General features: G+C 39.9%; 1 protein-coding gene across 3 annotated transcripts in view; it reads right to left on the reverse strand.

Moving 5' to 3' along the window:
- GLIS3 (GLIS family zinc finger 3) overlaps positions 1 to 23,593 on the reverse strand; it is a 446,896-nt gene that overhangs the window by 17,373 nt on the left and 405,930 nt on the right. For all 3 annotated transcript variants that reach the window (XM_005604984.4, XM_001491923.6, XM_070248275.1), the window contains one exon: positions 11,839 to 12,014. In XM_005604984.4, coding sequence (XP_005605041.1) covers positions 11,839 to 12,014 — 176 coding nt within the window. The remainder of the gene's footprint in view (positions 1 to 11,838; positions 12,015 to 23,593) is intronic.

Here is a 23,593-nt window from a genome sequence, read left to right on the forward strand (position 1 = left end):
TCTCTCACTTTTGAGTTCAAAGGCTTTGCTTGCCAAGAATCACCCCTTAGATTAAGCTCAGGACGGGCAAGGACTTTTGTCTGTTTTTAATATTGATGTAGCTTTAGCACCCCAAACAGGACCTAGTACATAGCAGGAGATGAATATTTGAGAATGAATAAATGAATGAGTGAATGACACCCACAGCTAGAGCCTGTGGTGAAAATACTACTGATGGTGAGAGGGATCACAACTGAGGTCAGAGATTCTGATCTATGAAGCTTATACACAATAGCCTATCAGAGTTTCAGAAAATAAAGTAACTTCCCTTTCTAACACTGAAATTTTTTTAATGGAGGAAGAGACAAAGATGATGAAAATATGATTGGCCCTGTTCAGGTGACCTGCAGAGTTTTGCTGCCCCAAGCCACCCTTTCTGCTGGATGCCAAAGAGCCACTGAACCTGAAGAGAAAAGAAGAGTGACCAGAATTAAGCAACTCAACTCATCCACAGGACACCTTGCACTCTTTTAGGAAACCATCCCTAGGTCAAGGAGCTTAATCAACTTCTCTGAGTGTTATCTCTAAATAGGGGCAGAAATATATCTCCTATTCTCTTTACAAAGTGATAATGAGGATTCAGATATTCATTCAACACATATTTTATTGAGCAATTTTTTTATAGTTACCAGACACTGATACAAATTTTGTACCTAAGGTGCTATTTATATTGCAGTACAAACATAGATACTGTCACGGACCTCAATGGTATTGATAAAAACGCTGCATCCGCTCAGATCCACAGATACAAAAGACCCTGGGTAAGCACTTGGGTAATCCAGATCCTCTGAATCATTTTGCCATAATGATGAGAAAATTTAAGAACTTGAAGTAAAGGTTTTGCTTTGGGATGTGTGATGTGAGATGGGGTTTGGTGGAGGAATGTGGGAGGGGAGGCCAGGTTGTTACACTTAAATGATCTAGAAAAATGCCTGAATGTTTTTACTTCAACAGACTCGCATCTTTACAAGGTCTAGTTCTCAAAGACCTTGCAAAAGAATGAAATGGAGAGTTTAGTCAGAACAATCTAGCTAGAGAGAGAAAATTTCTGTAATCAGAAAGAGTACTCACAATTGTAAATAAACTAACTAGGAATTCTAAGGAAACTGGGATTTTTTGCACCATGGTCTGAGCCCAGATGCCCTGAATAGGCACAGATGAAGCCAGTTCTGATGTCTTATTGTTGTTGTTCAGTTTTATTAACACAGTGGCCTCGTTACCAATAACCTAGATGTTCCAGATGGGGGAGGGGGGTCCCTGTATTTTAAGGAATCTCCACCCACAACTATTCACATTTTTTTTTATTCTAACATCAATTACTTATCATATTTACAAGGAAAATTCCAACTAAAATACATGAATTACATGACACAGATTGCCATTAATACGTTCAGTCCTGAAGAGTCCAACTGAGCAGTCCCTAAAATAGACTTATAAGAAAAATTTGAACTTGATTTTAAGAGCTCCATTCATTAGAGGCTAAACTTCATGAATTTCAGATATAAGACAGAACATTTGCTTCTGTTAAAAATGTCTGTACTTCCCCAAAAGAATGACGAAGCACTAAATCTGTAATAATGTTCATTAAACACTTTTCTATGATGTTTTTAAGTTAATTGACAGAGAGGTCACAATAGTCAATGAAATAGAAATTTTCTGGATGTTTTCCTTCTCTTCAACAATTTTTTGAGTTTCAGTTAGGAAAACAAACTGTCATGCTGCAAATGACACGGCTTGACTGGCAGGGTGAAAGAGCAGGCAAATTCCTTAATAATAATTTAAATACGCAAGTAGTACTTTGTGTTACTTAATCTCTGTTATAACGAATCTACCGTTACAGCTCAAGAAAAATAAGAAAAGATGGTCAATCACATTACTAACCAAAGGAAAAACCAAAACAACTTTGCTGTATAAATTGGCAAGAATTAAAACGACTGACAGTATGTAGTGCGGGGTGATGGGTATTGTAATGCACTGCTGCTGAGAGCTGAACCTGGCGCAGCCTTTGTGGAGGAATATATGGCAGCACCTCTCCAACTGTAAAGTGTGCAGAGCCATTAATCCGGCAATTTCTCTTTCAGAAATATTTCCTAAAGAAAGTATGCAAAGTGATATATATTCGTGTGAGAATGTCTGTGTAAACACACATATAAACATGAGAAGATTTAATATAGCATTGTTAATAAAAACAAAACATGAAAAAACTATAAATGTCTATCAATAGGCAAATGATTAAAAAATGATGACCTCTTCCTGTAAGTACTATACAATAAAAAAAAGGAGTTGATCTATATACATTGACCTAGAAATCAAAAGTATATATTTTGTCAAATTAAAAAAAAAGCCATAAAATAAAATGCAGATGGGGCCGGCTCTGTGGCCGAGTGGTTAAGTTCGTGCGCTCTGCTGCGGCGGCCCAGGGTTTGGATCCTGGGCGTGGACATGGCACCACTCATCAGGCCACGTTGAGGTGGCGTCCCACATCCCACAACTAGAAGGACATGCAACTAAGATATACAACTGTGTACAGTGGGGGTTTGGGGAGATAAAAGGCAGAAAAAAATAAATAAAAAATAAAACGCAGAAAAGTGAGGCCATTTTTATAACAGAGCATGTGTGTTTACATATATATATATGTACAAGTATATGTAAGCACACGTACACACATACACTTCATTTCTATAAGCATTCAAAAAGGTCTAAAAGAATACTTACCAATCTTAACAGTCATTACCTTTGGGTGCTGGACTTAAGGTGAGCATAAGGCTGCAAGTAACTTAAACTCTTTATAAGCTTAAGTACCCTAAACAACTTTTAAAAAATGAACAGGTAAATTTTTTCTTTTCTAACTTAAAAAGTCAGTAAGAACTTTTAAACTGCATTTAAGGACTGTGCTAAGAGTCCAGTATCGCTGGTTTGTTGCTTTAGTAATCAGGCTTCCAAACAGTCTTCCCCAGCATGCAGGTGCTTGAGCAAACACGGCACATGAGAGCATGTGCACAGACACACACAGTCACACACACACACCCCTCCCCCACACTGGCAGTGGCACATATCCACCGATTAAGAGCCTACACTCTGCTGTCAGATGATCCTGGGTGTAGTTTCCAGCTCCACCATTTCGAGATTAAGAAATCTTGGGCAAGCCACTTAACATTTGAGTGATTCAGATTCCTCATCTCTAAAATGGGAGTAAACAATGCCTCTTTATAGTGTTGTTCTGAGGATTAATGAGAAAGGGTACTGTAAGCACTCACCACACTGCCTGACACAGAACAAAAAGACAAACATCTTCAGGAATCAGTGTGCAAAAACATGAGACCAAGTGGGTGGTGGGAAATCACTCCGTCTCATGAATCGTAGTACGTGTATTGCTGGCAGAATTTTAGTCCTGTAAGGAACCTCATCTTTAATGGTTCCACACTTAACCTTCACACAAAAATAAATCCCAAGTAACTAAAAACTTCCATAGTATTCTATCTACAGGCACCATCAGGAAGGAGATTGAGTGTGGGCCTTGGGGTCAGACTATGTTTATAACACCAGCTCTGATATTCACCTGGTACGTGACTTAGGGCGAGGTGCTTAATCTCTCAGTCTCACTTGGGAGGCTAGAGTATATTAATATTTTTATTAATGTTATTGTGAAGATTAAACAAATAAGTGGAGGTATCCAGAGCACCCAGTATCTCGTAAAGAGTAGAAAAATAAGAACAATAATAGCTCTAACTAACTGACCATCTACTGTGGGCTAGGCATTCTTTCTTGTTCTTATACCAACTCTGAAAGAGAGGCATCATTATCCCCCTATTAAGAGTCAGGAAGCTGCATTTAAAGTCAGGACTTTGCATGACTAGCTTATAAGATTCCAATTCAGATCTGCCTGACTCCAAAGTCTTTCTACCTACTTTTTTCCCACGGCTCATTGTTTCTCTTCCTGTATCACCTTGGACAAATCCCAATTTCCTGTTCTGGTAACCTCTTCTTCTGAGGTAATATGACCAATTTGAGAATATGCAAGCTAGTGTCTGTGAACACTTTTAAAACTGAGAAGCGCTTTTGGAAACAAGGGATTTGTATCTACGGGCCCTGGGAATGCTTCAAAATACCTCTTCCACAGGGCTGCCACTGCTCGGAATTTCACTACCCAGCACTCAGTACCAGCTGTGAAAATATGCGTGAGAAGGAGTGCTATATTAAAGATACCTTAACGTATAAGGGAATCATCAGATCATCCTATTTCCTCTGGGGAGAGGTCTCAGGCAGTTGGCAGGCACTGGACATCTGAAGAGAGGGACAGGAAAACAGGAGCCCAGAGAAAAGAGGGGCCCTGAGAACTGACTCCAAGTCACAGTTTTGCCAAGGCAAATGGCTCCATCAATCAGTCCAAGAAGCCATGAGCAAAAAATCCCTCTCCTCCTCTTCCTCTCCTTTTTACTCAATTTATATTTATTCAGCAAACTTTTATTAAGCATTTACTATGAGCAAAACATTGTGGGAGGATACAGTTTTTGTCCTGAGGAAACTTACAATGTAGTGATGCTTAGTTGATTCAGTCATCTTAATATCCTTATTGATATATGGGTTTAATCTGTGTGTGTGCGTGCTTGTGTGTAGATGCATAATTACATACGTAGATTATTCACAGTTCAGTCATTTTCATAATCAATCACTCAACGGCTCTTCTGATTAAGATGACCATCTTACACCCCTCCCACAAAACCCAACATGGTGAAAGGCTGATTGCACCCTGAATACACACCTCAGTTTAATTTTTGTTTTATCGAATTAGCACACTGTCAGAATTTATAAAGTACTAGTTATGTAAAACTGCTCTTGAGGTAATTTTGTAGTAATTAAGTGTATAAGCGTAATTAAGAATTTCTCTGGATCTAATCATCAACTCCTAGCACTATACAAGCATTAATAACATCATGGCTTATACCAAGAATTATTCCTGATTATGACTACTGATGAGAACATGAGCTGATAACATCAGAATAATATGGCTCATTCTCCTCGTGACTATGTCACAACTTTCTCAGTGCAGACTGTTACACTGTTGATTTACAGCCAATCTCATTTGTCTTCCTGAGATTTCAAAGGGAAGTTGTGACACATAAGCAAGACAACTTCTAGACTTACTACTTTATTATTTCCCAACCTCCCAGATGCAGATGTGACTAAACTTCCTGTGGGAGGGGAGAATGTTTATTGTCTCTACAATTTGCCCTTAAAAAAATAACCTTTAAACATTTAACACTATAAACCCCCAGAAATGAGATCAGTCATGGTGGTGACCCATAGGACTCTTCTGGAAAGTACCATTGCACAATCACTGTAAGTAAACAGCCGACGACAGAGGAAGAAGTTAAACTTGTACCTGCCACCACATTCCGTTTAAATATTAATGCTCTGAAATTTTTTCATCTTGAAAGATGACTTGGCTGTTTGCTAGGACAAGCTATTTACAACATGTTTTGTTCTTGGAGGCCTGTTGGTGGCTGGAAACCTTTCGTTTCCCAATGCAGTCAATTTGAACTGGGCTGACAAGCTTACTGCTCCATACTGAGGCGGGAAAATGCCACCATTGTCTCGGAACTGACTGGTCTGCATCTTCAGGGCCTGCAGGCAGGGCACGCTTTAAATCATGAGAAAGACAGCTTATGAACCACAGGAGCCGGGACCAACAGAGAAGGCTCCCACTTCCCACTGCTGCTGCCTTGATATCAAATGGCCCAGGCTGGGGAGGCAGCTTCATGGTGTTTTCCTAATGAAATCTAATGACTGGATCATGGATGATGGAAATCTTTGCGTTGGCAACTGGCAACTCCAGAGAGGTGAAAATAAGAGCAAGCGCTCGTCAGTATAGAAACCTATGGGAATGGGGGAGAGGGGCATAAATGGGGCAGACCCCTCAGAAAAAGGCCTCCAGGCTTTACCATTGATTTCCAAGAGGCAATCAGTGTGAATGAATCTGGGAGATAGTTCCATTTCACAGATTAGAAAACTGTCCCAGAGAACGTTTGGCAGACCCTGCAGTGTGCCTATCCAATAAATATTATTAATAGAACCTCAATTTTGTTAAGCATGGCAATGCACTAAAATATCTGTCTTCCTAGACTCCCTCGCATGTGAGGGTAGCCATGTGACTCAGCTTGGGGTACACTTGTCCTTCACTCTTCCCCCTGTCCTCTGCCTGAAACTGGGACAAGATATGTAGAATATCAACATCCATATTGTGATCAGGAGGATGGAAGCCACCCATTAGAGATGGCAAAGCAGAAAGCTAGGAGGAGGCTGGCACACTGTTGGCTCCTTGGGGCTGCTCCTCCACCCACACTGTTTACTGTTAGACGTTTTGTCACATGAGAAGAGTGAACCTAAATAGTAGGCGTGCTAGTATAACACGATAAACAAATCCCGAAAAGTCTTGTGCTCTGTACAAATGTGTATTACAAATAAGAGGCTCTTTGGGAAAACTACGATTGGGACAGACCGCTCAAGATCTAGGAAACCTTCTTACTACAGCAGTAACAGAGTTATCAAGAGGGAATTTGGGCAGCCAGCTGTGTGTGGCTAGAGGCTCCTCAGTGGTTATCGAAAATGCACAAAACTGTCAACTGGAAACGCTGGCTTGCAGGAACTGAGACAACAGGTGATAGAAGCAGCACATAGGAAAGATTATGATCTGCCATTAGCTGAGGGCCGTGCAAGGCTGGGTGTACATTTCTCTGGGGTGGGAGTGTCTAGGGTTGCGCTCAATTCCAATTTTATTAAAAGAGAGATGAAAAGGCTCCTGCCTGTACAGCAGCTAGGCTGAGGGCTTTTTCATTTTCTTCTTCCTTTGCTATTCCAGTTCCTCTTGCCTAGGAAAGATTATATGTGAACAAACACAATTCCACATTATTCTGACATCATTCTCCTATTTACCAGTTGCATCTGAGTGAACTGGACTGTTCATTTAAGAGACTGTTGTTTGGGTGTTCTACACATGCAGTCCAATAGAATCCCAACAGTTAGGATGTAATGTTCCTACCTCTCCCATTCCATTCTCTAGACAACGCTGACTTTTCTAAAATACCAGGCTGGCTTCTTCACTCAGTAGCATTTCACCTAGCTTGGCCCCAAACCCCTTTATGATCTGGCCTTGCTGGTTCTCCAGTCTTCTCACCCTCTACTCCATGGCTTAAGCTGTACATCCCGGCCATACTAAAACTGCCTTTGGCTCTTCTCTCTAGGCACAAGCCACACCGTTATTTGTGTTCTTTCCTGGGCACTTTGCTTCCCCTTGCCTGGAATGCCTCTGCCCACTTGGCCTTCCCCATGAACTATTTATCTTCAAAACTCTATTCAAGAGTCACCTCCAGGGGGGCTGGCCCCGTGGCCGAGTGGTTAAGTTTGCGCGCTCCGCTGCAGGCGGCCCAGTGTTTCGTTGGTTCGAATCCTGGGCGCGGACATGGCACTGCTCGTCAGACCACGCTGAGGCAGCGTCCCACATGCCACAACTAGAGGAACCCACAACGAAGAATACACAACTATGTACCGGGGGGCTTTGGGGAGAAAAAGGAAAAAATAAAATCTTTAAAAAAAAAAAAAAAAAAAGAGTCACCTCCAGGTACCCTTCTCTGACACCTTATTCCTCTGAATAAACTGGGTGATTCTGATACCTTCTATTATTGCATGTTTCACAGTGCATTGATTAAATGTTTGCCTGGCACATAGTGCGTGACCAGTAAACATTTGCTGAATTGAACTTGGCCTCTCCTTGATGTGTCCAGAAGTAGGAAGGTTGTGAAAATGCTGTTCTAGGAATTCCCATGGCATTCTAACAGCCTGGAGTAAATAGGGCATTTCAAAAGAAATTATCCATTGGTACCATAACAAAATGTACAAATATCAACTCTCAGGCAACTAATCCAGGCAAAATTCTGAAGCTTGCCTGGGCAAGAGAATGGCCCTAAAGAGAAAGAAAAGACCGAAGAACAAGCCTACATGACTGGAAAGAGCTGCCCTTATGTTTACAGCTAAAATAAAAGACTAAAATGTACTGAGAAGTTGCCTTGGAGATGCCACCCAAACAGAATAAATGCTAAACTTGTAAATGCTATCAACATTGCAACATTAAAAGAAATGACACCTTATCCACCTTACTAATGAAGGCAGTATGAATGCATGAAGCAGATGCAGAATCAACAAAATTGAGCTCTCGTCCTGGGGTCATTCACTAGGTGAGGGAACTTTAAAAAGCAGTTCTATTAATCTTTTCAAAGAATGCCTTTTACAAAACATTTATTAATAAAAATATACATTGAGCACACAACGTCTGAGTTCTGCATCAATTAGTATGGCATGAACAAAACTCAATGGTCCTCATTTTCTTTCTGTAAGACCAAGGTTCCTCTGAGTTCTAACCTTTCATGATGTAATACTCATATCACGGTATTGCATGATACTATGTAATGCAACAGTATTTACAGGCAAAATATTTCCCATGGAAAGATATAAATGCATATTTATTTTGGTGTGTCTTGGACATAGAAACATGTAGATTAAGAATGTGGCTTGGAAATGTGGACCTCTTGTTAAAGATGCCTGTGTACTTTGCCAAGGCAGCAATGCCTAGACATTTTATATTCTTCTATGTCTCAGTTCCCATCTCTAAAAATACAGTCATGACATTTTTCTCTGACCTCTACCCGGGAGTACAGAGAGGAAGGGGGTGATGACGCTCATTAAAGCCATGAACTTCTTGAAAGAGAGAACAAACACTGACTCTAGCTATCGTGTTAGCAACCCTGACACTACTTGGGGCTTTAAAAGTCTAGTTTTATTAGGGGATGAAGATCCCTGTCACCAAGATGCTGTATAATGCCACCCAGCAAACTAGTCCAGCCAAAGCTGAAAGGCATGGCCAATAACTGCAACTCATTTAGAAGGTCTTGAACGCTTCTCACTCCTAGCACTGTATCACCTACTTGAAAAATGTTAGATCAATTTGGTCCTTATCCTAAGGAGCAGTTGATGAGAAATGCTTGTGCCTAGAAAGTTCTGGAAAAACATTTTCAGAAAAATGCATGGAGGAGGGCTCTGCAAGGCTGCATCTGGATCCCTACCCCTTAACTCCTATCAGTGGCCCAGTGGCTAATGCATGGACACTCCCTTTGCAAGCTTATCACAGCAGCTACTTGCCCATCTTCTGGGAGAAAGCATGATTTCTCAATTTGTATAACTATACCCTGATCTCTTCCAGAAAGGCTTGTCATATGCATTTATTTTTAGGGCTGCGATTAGCAGTTTCTCATTGGCCATGGAATTTTTAACAATTACAAAGTGAAAGTTAGAAAAAAAACTAACAATCTCAAGTTGACAATATATTCATTATTTCAGTAAAAAAGAGAAATGTGGGAAAAGACTCTTTTGCCAAGAGGTAGGGCAAAATGGTAAGGTAGATCCCATTTTCTGTGTCCTCTAGTTTCCCTATCATTTGTTTAATGAGAGAGTGCCAATCACCTATTCAGTAAATATTTACTAAATGCCTACTTTGTACCAAGTATTCTGGTTGCCCTGGGGCTACAAACATTATTCCTATTCTCAAAGAGTTTGATAAAGAAAAGAAAGGGAGTAGAAGGAAGAGCATTAAATTAATTAAGCTCCTACTCTGCCAGATGCTTTTCTTGTCAAATCCTCATGATGACTGATGAGAGAAGGTAGGTAAGACTCTCCTCATCTAATGAATGTGAATCCAGGTTCAATAATTTGTCCAGAGTCACACAGTTGAGTAGACTGGTGTTTCCATTAAAATTGGTCTAATTCCAAAATCTCTTTTAAAATTTCTTTTGAAAGCAGAAAAAAGAGGAAAGGAATCACCCATTATTCTACCACTGTGATTAAAAAAACTGTTAATGTTTTGGAGAATTTCCTTCCAATTTTTCCTCTACACATAGGTTAATTTTTGAATTTTTAAAATGTGTTTCACAGTTGTAATCAAAGCATGTTATGCTGCATTTCATTGGAACTATGACACCACTGACTGTGAAATGCTCCATTATTCTATACAATGAAGAAAGAAAAATCATTGCCAATTATGTGATGCCACTGATGGACATATGGTCAGCTTTCAGTGATGTTGAAGTGAAGGTAAAAATCATGTATCTTAGGATCAAGGACCTATTCTGTATTCCACAAAGCCCACACTTACGTTGTCCACCTCCTGCCTGCAGGTGAGGGCGGCTTCACAGCACAGGCAACTTGGATCTCCTCCATATTAGACAAGCTCCTTATCTGGACTGGGAGGCCCCCCTCAGACGGGAGCATGCTGTTTGTTTTTCTCACATAAGCATTGCTTTCACATAGTAGGCACTCAAGAAATATTTCTTGGTTGAATAAATATATAACTAAAGCTTGAGAAGAAATTTACCAACAGAAGAAGGTAAAAATTACCACAGACCCAAAGAATGGTGGAAGCCCAAGTTTAGTTGGGGACAGAAGGTTTGTATGACTACACTCAGGGAATGGGGAGAAGAGATGGATGGAATTTTGAGCCAGAGCCAGTGGCTCTGGGCTTTTCAGGGTCTTTCCCTTCCTCCCTATAGCTGCCACTGTCTCCACATTGTCTCCTCTTTGGCTGTCCAGACCCATACTTTGATGTTCTTATCCAAGCCTAACTCCATAGTGCTGCTTGATTCTTCCATCTCAGGAAGTTATTCATACTCAGCTGGAATACTGATTTAGATTTCTTTGGGGATACCATCCATTAATTTCAAGTAATAACTCACATGGAGCAAATTCAGGAATCAGCAAGAGGCAGATGGAGGAGAATCATAGCTTTCAGAAGGAGCTAAAACACTCAAACTAAATGGACAATATCCCTTCTACTTACATAGAAGTTCTCACTGCCCCCAAGAAGTAAAAGGCCATGTGTAGTTTGAGTCTATATGATTTGGCAATTTGACTTTCTTTGGATGTTCACTAACATATCTGCCCAGGTCAGCAAAATGAGTTTAAATAAAGAAAATAAATTAAGCCAGACTTAGTTGTCCATGCATATTCTGAGTTAAACACAAGATTTGCATCATGATTTCTCTTGTCTCCCTCCCTCCTTTTCTTCCTCCACGCACCTAACAAATATCTATGTGTCTTTACAACATGTGAAGAACTGTGCTAAGTTCTCTAAGGGAAATGACAACGGGCCAGAAAATTCTGACCTCAGAAAGAAGTTTACACATTAATATTAAAGACAAGTTTTACTTATGGAGAAGTACATTACAAGGTAGAGAGAGCATAAGTACTATCAAAGAGATACAGGTGATGTGCAATCAGAGTTTAGAGGTAGGGGATCAGGAAAGGCTTCAGAGAGGACATGTCATTTCACTTGGGCCTTGAAGGATGGAGAGTATCTGGGCATATGGGAATGGGGGCAAAGACCTATGAGAGGAAAGGTATGCATGGGCAAAAGAATTCCTGTTATTCTCTTCCATATGACTGTTCACCGTTTAGGAAACAAGATGCTGTTGCTAGGGCCTGTCCATGAGCTGTCCTGGGTCAATGAATGGATCATCACCTTAGGCTGACCACTTTGGAGTGTCACAAGTCGTAGCATCTTAGAGTCAAAGCCAAGAAAACACTGTAAGATTTCCTGCTGATTAAGTGTGAAATTTTAGAGCAAAGTCATAAAAGCCAAATAATGGTGTATAACAGAACATTTGAAATCCACAACTGGTAACTAAGACTCTTGATTAAAAGCAACAGCACAACATCACTTTTTAAAACTCAAGGGACTGACAGCTCCTCACTCACCATGGACATGGATTCCATTTGGTTGAAATGAAGAGTTTGTTTCTGGCTGATAAGACTTCAGGTGTGATCCTGACGGCTGCTGGGTATGGGGAGGCTGTGTTCTCTGCATTATTGAAGAAGGAGCTGGAACTCTCCGGGGGCTGATGTGGTGAGGAGATGGAGCAGAAGGTGCAAACCTGAGAAAACAATTATAAAAGGCAACATGAAGGAGAAAAAACAGCAGGAGCAAAGACAAACTCTGCAAAGCCCAGTTCTAATTTCCCATTCTGGCTATATAGGAGTATGACCAAAGCTCTTTTAAGAAAAATCTTTAAGACTTTTTTCTCCCATTTTTAACCACTGACTTCTCAATTGAGATATTGAGGGAATAAAAGAGATCAACAAAGGGGAAATCTAGTCACAGTTTGGATTTGTCAAGCTTCTTAAAATGCGTTTTAAATACTCTGGGTTTAGTGAAATTCAAAGCACATCTTTTTCCAGACCCCTTTTCTGCTAATTTTTAAATCTGTTTGCATTTTAGGGGAAATTTGATCCGTATGTTTCTGATTCATTTACACTTAGCTCATAAACATTTTGTTCTGTAAGACATATCTGAGGTCCAAGAAGTGTTACAAGTCTTTATTATAAGCCTCTCTAATCCTATTCTTTTTAAACAATACATTTTCTTTTGCCAAGAATAAATTAACTTAAACCTCAAAGGTCAAGTGTGGTTTGAAACCCAGAACCCAAGAGATCTGCGTGGATTCTGTGCTTGGCAAAGAACACTGCCCAGGGTGTAACAGGAATACGATGTGGGACATCTTTTGCAGTCACATGTGCCAATCACAATAACACTTTCGGTAGTTTCTGAAGGGGGACATACAGGTGTTTAAATAAGGTGACACCGTCAACTAACCAGAGATATAAGATAGATAACTGTCCACTGATCTCCTAATTCTAAGGGAAAATTGTTAGGATCTGACTCACTAGGTTTAAAATAACAATTTATAATTTCTAACATTGAAGGGAAAGTGTACTTGTGAGAAAAAGGCTAAAGTTCAGCAATGTCCATAGGCTTCGTAGTGATACTTGATTTGCCAGTTTAGTAGAGGGCTGGCACAAACGTGGTTGAGAAAGGAGTAGAGACTCTATCAATGCAGTGAATGAAGCAGCAAAATAATTCGGGGGACAAATGTCTTAGTAATGAATTGTTTAGTTTCCCCAAAAAGGCCCAGTAAGTTGAAAACTTTCAATTGCTTGTTCTTATACCATTTAGGAAGACAGGCTTTATCTTACACTAATGTGTAGAAGCCACTATCTGTTTATACCACTCACTTCACAGGAACAAGCCACTTCACTTTGCTGTGCTTTGTGTAGGCCCGTAGACGGCACAAAGGGAGGATGAACCAGTCAAGTTTATAAAGTAATTCACAATGCTCTGACTCAGAATATTTAATAAGACAGAGCTTCTACACCGGTATTGCAGCAGTAAGAAACCACGGGATGAAATCCCATGCTCTTTGTGCTTTCCCCTTACTGATGTATGGTGAGGCTGTGTAAGAGGGTGAGGTAGGAACCAAGAAGGAAGGATTTGGACTAGTTAACCCCTGGAGAAGAGGAGTCAGAGGAGGCTTAAACAATCTTGCTGGGTTAAGATGTCTGCTTAATCAATAATTTACATTCTCACTCTGTTGAAAGAGAATAGTAACTGTGTGTCCTGTGCTGGGTAAATATACATTTTCCAAGCATATCATCTTAATTGGAATTAGCCTGAAAAGACGTGCTGAATGTCCTTGAGAGAAAACACAACGAAGGAATCCTGGCACTGCCCTGAGAACATCCAGTAAAAACTCATATGCCAGGATTCCTCATATGGAGGCTATTTTCTTGGGGAACATGTCCTTAATGTGTCTCGCAAGCTGCTCTGAGGTTGCGGGAAAGGGATGAGGAACTATGGGATCACAGACCTTAGGGCTACCAGGAGTCCACTCTACTACTCAACGCCGAAATCCTGTCGGCAGGAGACCCCCAGGGAGGGAGGATTTGAATTGTAAGGCAGCCTATGTTACTGCTAAGTAGCCATCACTGGCATCACAATTCTGTTTTTTGGGCAAAGCAGTAGGATCCTTTGACTGGCTTCCTAATTCTATTTCTTCATTTGGGAAAAAAGGATGTAACATGCTCTAGATGGTTTTCCTGCCTTTTCTTCTGGTATTTCTGCCATCTTTCCTTTCTATTGGGGACTAATGGGGCAGAGTTGTGTGGAATGGGGCATGTTGTAGTATTTAGAAGTATGACATCATTGGCTTGACAGAGGAGAACCATTTTGTTTCACAATTCCCCACTCCCACAGCACAGCAAGTCTGCCTCATAAACAAGGATTTGATTAACAAAGAGTAGAAAAGGTGGATGGGGGAGGGGAAGGACGCAAAGATTATAATATAAAACCTTATTTTTTATAATTTGGGAGGATATGGCTATGGAGTGAATTATGGTCACTACCTACAAAAAAGGGGAAGAATTCAACCAACTAAAAGAATAGAAATCATTTGAGCATTTTAGGAGTCATCTGGAATATACATTCTATATAATAGACTCTACAATCTATATATATATTATATCTCCACACATCAATTATTTATCTATGTATCTACCTATCTAGAGAGTCTACATAATTGCACGCTAATTACAAATCATTTTTATCTATTCATTCACGCATTCAAACCCTGGCCATGCTCTCTTGACTACCATGTATTACTTAATGTAACAGCAATGTTGAACAACGAAAAAAAATGTGGTATGATACACACCAAGGTTTTAGCATTACTTATCTCAGAAATCTGAGGTGAATGAAATAATGCCTCCTAAAGCCTTCAATAATGCCTACTCTACATTTTGCTTTTTGCTAATTCACACTGGATTTTTCTCCATGTTATTCAAATAAATGACATTATATGGTATAAAGTAAATATAATTTCAAAATATAGCATATCACCCCATATAAAGTATTAATAAAAATTTAAATATGAATTATTCTACGTGAAATAAATGTACACCTAAAGTGCTCTTTGATTTGGAAAGAAGAGAATTAGTACATAAATTGTAACTTTTACATGTATAGAGAAAAGATCAAAAGTGACAAGATGTGATCTTGATTATCCAGACAACTGCTAGGAACGAGTAAATAAATAAGAATTCAGCACTAAAAGGTCCAGCGTAAGAAGTGAGTGTATAAGTGTGATTTTCAAGGACAGCACATAGAATTAATTTCATACTGCCTAGAAACATTACACGGTATTTTATCAAAAAATCTCTCACATTCTCACTGTTAATTGAAACAATTTTTATAAACTTGGTTACTTGTTAACCTGCTCATAGTAGACTAGAAATAGCAAATTAAATTCAGGGGTGAGGGGGCAAGAGAGGAGTGGAGAAGGTGGAAGAGAGTCCTACCGTCAGAGGCAAGGCCCTGGGAGCATCTGAAAACAATCACTGACCACTCACAGCAAGAGGGATGCCAGAATGTTATTTAAAAAGCCAAAAGGACTCAAGAAATTTGAGTAGTTTGCAGCCATTTACTACAGAAGCAAGTAAACAAACAAAAAAGATGCACACTTAAACAGAAGCTCACTAAGCAAAATGAAAAACATTCTTATTGTTGAAGGTGGGGGGCGGTCAGAACCCCATCATCTTAGTGTCCTCACCTATTTTCCAACCTTCTTTCTTTAACATGCACACCAAAATAAATATGATCTGAATATGCTGCCCAAAACAGTTAAAGAGATTTCTTTTTAATCCAAAGAAGGTGAATTAAAAATTTTTGAAGCTAAAATAAATACACAAAAAATTTTGATGCTGAGTATAAATTGCAGTGATTTACAATTTTTCTCCTGTGGAATATCTCATTCCCCCATTACGTCAGGACAAGATGACATCACTTTAATTTACTCTGAGTTACAGCAGTGCCCAAGAGCCAGAAGAGAGAACTTCCAAAATCTTTTCTAGGACCAACCGTGTCCCCCAGCTGCTGATCTGCAGTTGACATTTCACAGATTTCATTTGGCATAGCTTACCAGTCTCTTCTTTGGCCTTTTATACTTCTTTGAAACAATAGAAGATTGTTATGTAAATATGCACACAACAGACTAGAATTAAAAGAAAAAAAAAAATGACTGCTTACCAGAAACAGATCACACAAAAGCAAACAGAGAATTGAGTCAACCATTTCCATTCATTCAGTAGAAGAGTTTATATAACCTTAGCATGAGCCATGGTTCAATGGTTTGCCCAAAAAAAAAAAGGAGGGAAATAGGTTTTAAAGGGCTCATAAAAGATGTTCTGGGAAAAAAAAACTTAAAAAGGTTTCTGCAAATATTTATCTATACACACCTTAGAAAATGTCTGATTATTTGAAAGTATTTACTTGGTTACGCTCCTTCCCTTCTGTGGCCTACTCCCACCCTCTGTTCACACTGAGCTTCCCAACCTTACAGTGAGGTGGGCCGGAAGCAAAGAGGACATCTTTCCTGTAAACGCAGTACTCAATCTTCGAATGTTTCATAGAACAGCAGGCCCCAATTGAGACGTAGAATTGGTGAGGTTCATGAGCAGAAAAACTGCAAATGGCAGGAAAAGCAGATGGATGTCGTAGAAAACAGATGGACTAGAAGTCAGACCCACCTGGGCTTGGATTCTGGCTCCGTCTCTACTAGCTGGGTAATCTTGAATAAATTCTCTGACTTCTCTCAGCCTCAATTTCAAGTGTAAAATAAAGATAATCTTGACTCTAACTAGGCATTGTAAAATCTGAGAAAAGATATTTATTCATTCAAGAGATATTTATTGAGCACTGACCAAGTGTGTCGCACTGTTCTAAGCATTGGGTTAGAGCAACACGACATATACCCCTGTCTTTGTGGAAGCTATATTTTAGTGAGGGGAGGCAGGCAATGAACAAATTTAAGTAAGCAAATTATGTATTGGGCCAGAGAAAATGAGTACTAAAGGAGAAAAATAAGGTGTGGAGGTGGAATATGAACAACTTTAAATTGGGAAGTCACAGATATCAAAGGACTTTAGACAATGAATATCTGATACCTTTTGATAATGATTACATGTTTATGGAATGATTGCTACAAATAGAATGTACATTTAAGGTAATCCTGACATTTACATGTACCCAGTGCTTGAGAACTATATAAGATTGTGGTTTGAGCACTGCATTAGAACATCTTAAATAAAAGAATAAATAAAATAAAATAAAAAGTAAATAAAATAAAAAATATTAGGACTCTTTTCTCCCTAGACTATTCAGATATGGAAACTAAAGCTCAAAGAAAGTGAGGCATTTACTCAACTGGCTAATTTTCTGGTTCTGCCCAATTCACTTTGGTGAACTTGCTCAATTCTGAGCTGGGGTTCTTCACGCCCAAGCTGTGCTTATACCTTTAGTCTTTGCAATTGGATAACTCCTTTCAGGTAGCACTTTTCCCCTGTCTATAAGTCCAAAGTATTTCCATGTCAACTTACAATTGTGCTTCTTCAAACAAAATTTACTAATAGACTGTGTTGCAAGTCAAGTACATGTCATAAATATGTCTTACTTTCTTCACTCCTGTTGTATACACAAGCAGTTCTAGCAAGCAATGTGGGATTCCATGTTTTAGCACTGCTTTGGTGGTTAACACTTTGAAAAGAAGTGTTTACATGATCAACTAGATTAAATGTTGGTTGATATGTGCTTTCGATAGTCCCCCCCTCCCCCCAACCTTCCACAGGGGTTGCAGACCTCCCAAAGAAGGAAGAATGCACCGCAACAGCTTGTTTCATTGTATTCACATGAAAAATATTATTGATTTGCTGCCAGGGAGTAGAAATAATGGATACAAACTGGTCTATGGTGGATTTAGGGAGGTCTTTTCTATTCCCCCAAAGAATTGTGGGGTATCATCTGTGGTGGTTTTAAAATTCATCTGTGAAAACTAATCAATGAAAAATGGCTTTAGCAGTTGGCCGACTGCAGAAGGGGAAAAAAGGAATCCTTTTCAAAACCTAAAAAGAAAAGCAGTTTTAAGGATTTCACATCTGATTTAACATCTAAAAAAACCCCCCAATGATAATACCCCACTTTGTATAGCCAGACAGCGCTCCATTTTAGTAGACTTTAGTGGTCTTTATAACGATTTATGAATCACTTCATGAATTCCTGGCTGACTCATCTGGGTGACTATAGTATCTACTTATACTTCCCTTCTGTCTCACAAAAGAGACACTTGGATTCAGTTCAATCCAGATTTGTCCCCGAATGAATCACAGCACGTTACTGGGGGAACTGCAAATTGAATTCTGCTTCGGAGACAATCAAGACCAGCTTTCAGTAACGAAGAAACAGCCGCTGGGAAGTGTGGGTAATTGCAACACTGTCCATCTGGGCAGGACCAAAGCAGGCCAAGAGCTGTATGTCCATCTGAGGACTCTGTTCCAAACTAGCCAAAGAGCTGAATCCATACCCTAGAAGGGCATAGTGTTTCTTTCTCCTTATGAGAGGCTGGGTCAATATTAACTGCAAATGATTTATCAAGTTGGACAAGACTAAGACTCAAAAATGACTGCCCGAGCCTCCACAGAGCACGAGAAAATGAGGGCTGTGAAGTTGGCTGTAGGTGAACTGATCACCAGGCTTTTTAAAAAAGACTCATATATGTAAGTGAGTGTTCGAGGGAAATAGAAAGGAAAGAGTGTTCTGCAGTTTATCCACTTGGGTATAGGGAGCCAGCAGTAAGTCAAGAAAACAAAGTAATCAATGCCCAAAGCAGAGAAGTATATTTTTTTCTGGTAAAGACTGAAATAGGGCCCAGCGCATCACAATATTTCCCCCCTGTGGAAAGGAAATGGGAGGAGGAGAGGACATCCAGGGTTTGTTAGAGAAATAAATTATGCAGGACACATTTAACCAAGAGCTGGAGTTTTTTGGGAAATCTTGACTGCAGAATTGGCTGTGACTCAGTTGTTTGTCTATTTCAGAATCTGACGTGATGGGGAGAGAGAAGAAAAGTCTGATTCTGCCAAATCCTCTTTACAAAAAAGCCCCAACCAGAAGAAAATTTATCCAGAGTGGTCTTAGACATTTGATGTCAAAAATTCTGCCACGGAAAAAAAAATTCTGCAATGATGTCATCCCTTGGGCAGCTCTGAATTGGTCAAAGCAAGGGGATTAATTTGTCCTGTGGCAAAGGGAAGACTCTTTCTCTTGTTCAGCCTGGAGTCAGGCATAGAGTTCAGCCTGCTTTGCAATGGAATGCGTTAGATGGAAAAAAAAACAACAAAAAACATTCAGAAGAGAATGTAATGAGAATGCCAGAGAGGAGAAATGGGAAAAAAGTGTTATTTTGTCTAAACATGAGAAAGGGACGAATAGGTAGATAAAAAGTAGCCTATTCCATACCTTTCTTATGCTCTCAAACTACAAACAAGAGTGTCTTGAAAACATCAGAAGAACTTTTAGAACTAACTTCAAATGCAGTACCCCTGCCAAGTATGGCCATTTGCCTTTGAAATCCACTGCCAAATGAGACCTCAGAAGTCAATACAATCCATAAATTTGAAAAGAAATTAGCTGGGTAGTGGTTTGGTCAGTAATAACATGTGCTGTTTACATATGTATTTGTTTTTTCATCTATAAGATGTCAGGTTGCTATCACAGTAACCACAAAGGAATTTTCTGCATCTTCTCTTGAAGATAAGACTCAGCATTTAGCTAGAGAAATAAATGGAGGAAATAGTATATATTAAAAAATTCTCAATTAGAGAAGGGTTCTTGGCTCTTATTGAAGGAAAGAGCATCAAATCCTTGGATGATTGCTACCATTTTGTATCTCTAGCACCTCATCCAGTACTATGCAAAGATAAGTATTTAATAAATGTTGGTCATTGCTGTTGAAGAACTACTCTGTTGAACAGACTACTGGTTCCATAGACTTAGCTCTCAACTCAGTGCCAATTCTTGTGTCCAGGTAGATGGTACCTTTGTCCAATTGGTACAAATGTCCCGTTGGATATTATATTTGCCCAGAGATCACAGTTTCTGTTTCTGGAGGGAGAACATCCTACTCAAGAGGATGATGCCAATAATTTATTCTGAGGAAGATGAGTAAAACAAAGAAAAGTCTTTTTCCTTGAACTAAACAGAAAAGCAATCAAAGACTATTTCTCAGAAAAGGAAGCGGGGCTGGGCCACTGGCGCAGCGATTAAGTGCACATGTTCCGCTTCTTGGTGGCCCAGGGCTTGCCGGTTTGGATCCCAGGTGCGGACATGGCACTGCTTGGCAAAAGCCATGCTGTGGTAGGTGTCCTACGTATAAAGTAGAGAAAGATGGGCACGCATGTTAGCTCAGGGCCAGTCTTCCTCAGCAAAAAGAGGAGGATTAGCAGTAGTCAGCTCAGGGCTAATCTTCCTAAAAAAAGAAAAAAAGAAAAGGAAGCAAAAAGACTAATCCAAAGAACTTTGTCTCTTGGTTTCTGTTCACTTCAACAGTCTCTTCACCACTCATAAACAGACAGTTCTTCACTTGCAAAAAGATAGACAGTCTCTTAGCAGCCAATTCCCCCAACTGTCCCCACCTGAGAGGGGAAAAGATGAACTTTATTTCCAGATCACATTGTTAAAATTAAGCAGAGGCTTTCCTTTGAATAGCCTTTTCTAAGTCAGAGACGAGACATCGTAGTACGCGGATATCTTGACTCTGGGTAGGACAGCTTGTGGCCTTTCACTTTGGGAATTCTGGCTCCACATGACTTGCTGTTTCAGAGAAAGCATATGAAAAGAACACATCGGCACATCTGAATAATACAATGGCTTAGTTTGAACTTCATCTTGCTTCATACTAACGCACTAAAGTAGGGGTTGTAAGAAAAGGAATTCTATTTCACCTCAAACCTTCCTTGTTACTGCCATGACTCACTTTCCTGACTGAAAATCCAAGGGGACTAAAAAAACATCATCTTGGGCTTCACATGAGGTAGATTTGCTTGGAATGTGGGAATGAAATAAAGATGGTTGATTTGGCATGGAGAGGTGAAGCAACTTCATTGGTCCTTAAAAGATAGAGTTCTTTTCACAGACATTCTAAGAGTTCGTTTGTGATGTGTGCTGTAATTAATCGAAAATGAAGAACCAGTGCATTTCAAAACTAAAAATACACGGAAAACAATTTGATTTGAACAAACGTTTGAACCACATAAGTCAAGCCGTTGTGTGGTAGAGTGCCGCACGTATGCTCACATGGGCGTCTCTTGCTTTGCCATGAAGTGACCCAGAGGAGAAAGCAGAGATGGGAGAGCAACAGTCATCTGCTCAGGGAATTATTTCTGGGAAAGGTAACAACAAAGACATCATAGAGAATTTCCTCCTTCCATTTACATCCATTCATTCCACACAGTTTCTTAGGTGCTCCCTCTCAGCACTGAGGGGTAAGGGTTGTGAACAAGGTAGTTGTAAGCATGACATAGTCTCTGCTCTCAGGGAGCTCCCATTTTAATGGAATGTAAGCAAATCAGTAAACAGTGTAATTTCAGGGAGTGGTAAACCTATGAATAAAAACAGAGCAGAGTTAAGGAACACAATGAGGTTGGAGACGGGAAGTTTTAGACAGAGTGGTCAAGAAAGGCCTTTCTGAGGAGGTAAAATTTGAGCAGACCAGAAATGAAGACATAAGTCATGTAAGGTTCTGGTAAAAGTACCTTTCAGGTTTCAGAAACAGCAAGTACAAAGGCCCTGAGGCAAGATGAGTTGGTGTTTCCCAGGAACAGGAAGAAGGCCAGTGTGGCTGGAACAGATTAAGCAGGAGGAGTAACGCTAGATGGATTTGACTAAGGCCAGCCCAGAGACGGCCACGTAGACTACAAAAAGAAGTTTGGACTTTATTTCAAGTATGATGGGGAGAGGGATATGAGCAGGAAAGAGAGATGATTTGACTTACGTTTTAAAGAGCAGCCCTTGTGGTGTAGCGCAAAGGCCACGTGTGCCCTGGTGGGGTAACAGTGGAAGGCTGTGGGTAGCTAACTGGATGGGAGGAGGCCAGTTAGGTGGCTGTGGGAGTTGAGACAGGAGGAGACGGTGGTGAACCAGGGCTGGAGGAGTGGAGCTGACTAGGCTTAAACTGTATCTTGAAGGTAGAGCTAATAGCATTTACAGATTAATTAGGGGTGAGAGTGTTTGCGAAAACGGAGGAGTCAAAATAGACTACTAGGCTTTTCAGGTTTTTAATACTAAATTGGAGATAGCCATGTAGACTTGACTCGTGATTTTCCTCCATTATCAAGACACATACTGGATTCTGAAAATTATGCTCATAAAAGTTTTATGGACCATATGGACACTTAAATTAGAGATAGATCAGAGAAGACCGTTCAGCAATGTTTTTGTTGTTGTTTTATTTTTTTTATTCAGTAGAGCCATTCACAATCACCAGGTAGGTAAAAAGAAATTATCCACTATCCTCAATTTCCCTCTAAGTGTGACTACTAGGAGTAAATCAGGGTGGCATATTTAAGAAGCTATTAGTAAGGTGAATATTTCTATGAGAAAAAAGTTCATTCCAAAGGCCAATCACCCAACTGATACTTCCCATAGAGTATGAAGCATGAGGCTGTGGTCATGTTATCAACATTTCAGAAATGTAAAGCCTGGTGGGCCTTTCTTCTCTGGAATACACATTGAGAAGTACCAGGAATTTTCCACCAATTTAAAGAAAACAAAATAGAGAAAGGACTCCAACCTTTTCCAATATAAGACCCAAAGCTCTAATCTTCATTTTCCAGGCTAGGATATTGGAATTTTCTGCCTCTTTACTTCTCACAATATTGACGCCAGGAACAACTTTCATTACATTCAGTGATTCTCAAGTAGGATATGTATGTGTGTGCACATTTGCGTCTTAGGGGGTGGATTTTGGACCCTGTCCCTCTTAATCTTGAATATCTGTGGAAGTTCCTTTTCTAGAAGGAAATTGACCCCTATATGAGATGCTAAATGAGGATAACTGTCTTCTGAATAGAAAGTGCTGTAGACCAAAGTAAAAGAATGATGCTCATGATCACGTGACATTAGGTGAGCATAATATTGATAGACTACAACAGATGATGATGTAGATGCCAACATGCAGGCTGATAAAAATAGCTATTTGAGGCTTATATTTGTTTTTCGACTATGGCTTTTCTCAACTACTTCAGTGATGAAGATTGATGGGCTTATTTTTGCCAGTGTTTGTTTGTTGCCCTATGAATTAGGTATCTTTCCATACAAGTGGGAAAGTGTCCGTAATACATGCCAGGGAGCCTCTCGGAGCAGCGCTCACTGGGTAAACTGCAACTAAGTTATGACACTCAGCAATGTGGATGCCTTTGAGTCTTCTCTGATATAGAGGGACAAGTGGGGCTGAGGTACTGCTGATATTAGAGCTCTAACTTTCAGATGTCCATCACTTTGTCTCTAACATGGAGGTCTTTTATTTTATATATTTTTTTGTCACTCAGTGACTCTTCAAAACCCTAGTACGTCATGACTACATAAAATACAGATTTGGAATTGCAAGTGACAAAACTATCTTTTCAAATAGTATTAAAAAGAAAAGTAACGTAAAACCCACTGTGCTGCTTTGTCAGGCTATGATAGACAAAGAGCAGCCCTTGTCTGCTTGAGGACCAGATGACCCATTTGTTCATTCTTTGTCATTTCTTCTTCTTTTGGGCACAGAAGATGTTCTGAACTCTTGCTGGG

The sequence above is a fragment of the Equus caballus genome, chromosome 23 (assembly GCF_041296265.1).
Source record: "Equus caballus isolate H_3958 breed thoroughbred chromosome 23, TB-T2T, whole genome shotgun sequence".
In the NCBI taxonomy this organism is placed as follows: domain Eukaryota; kingdom Metazoa; phylum Chordata; class Mammalia; order Perissodactyla; family Equidae; genus Equus; species Equus caballus.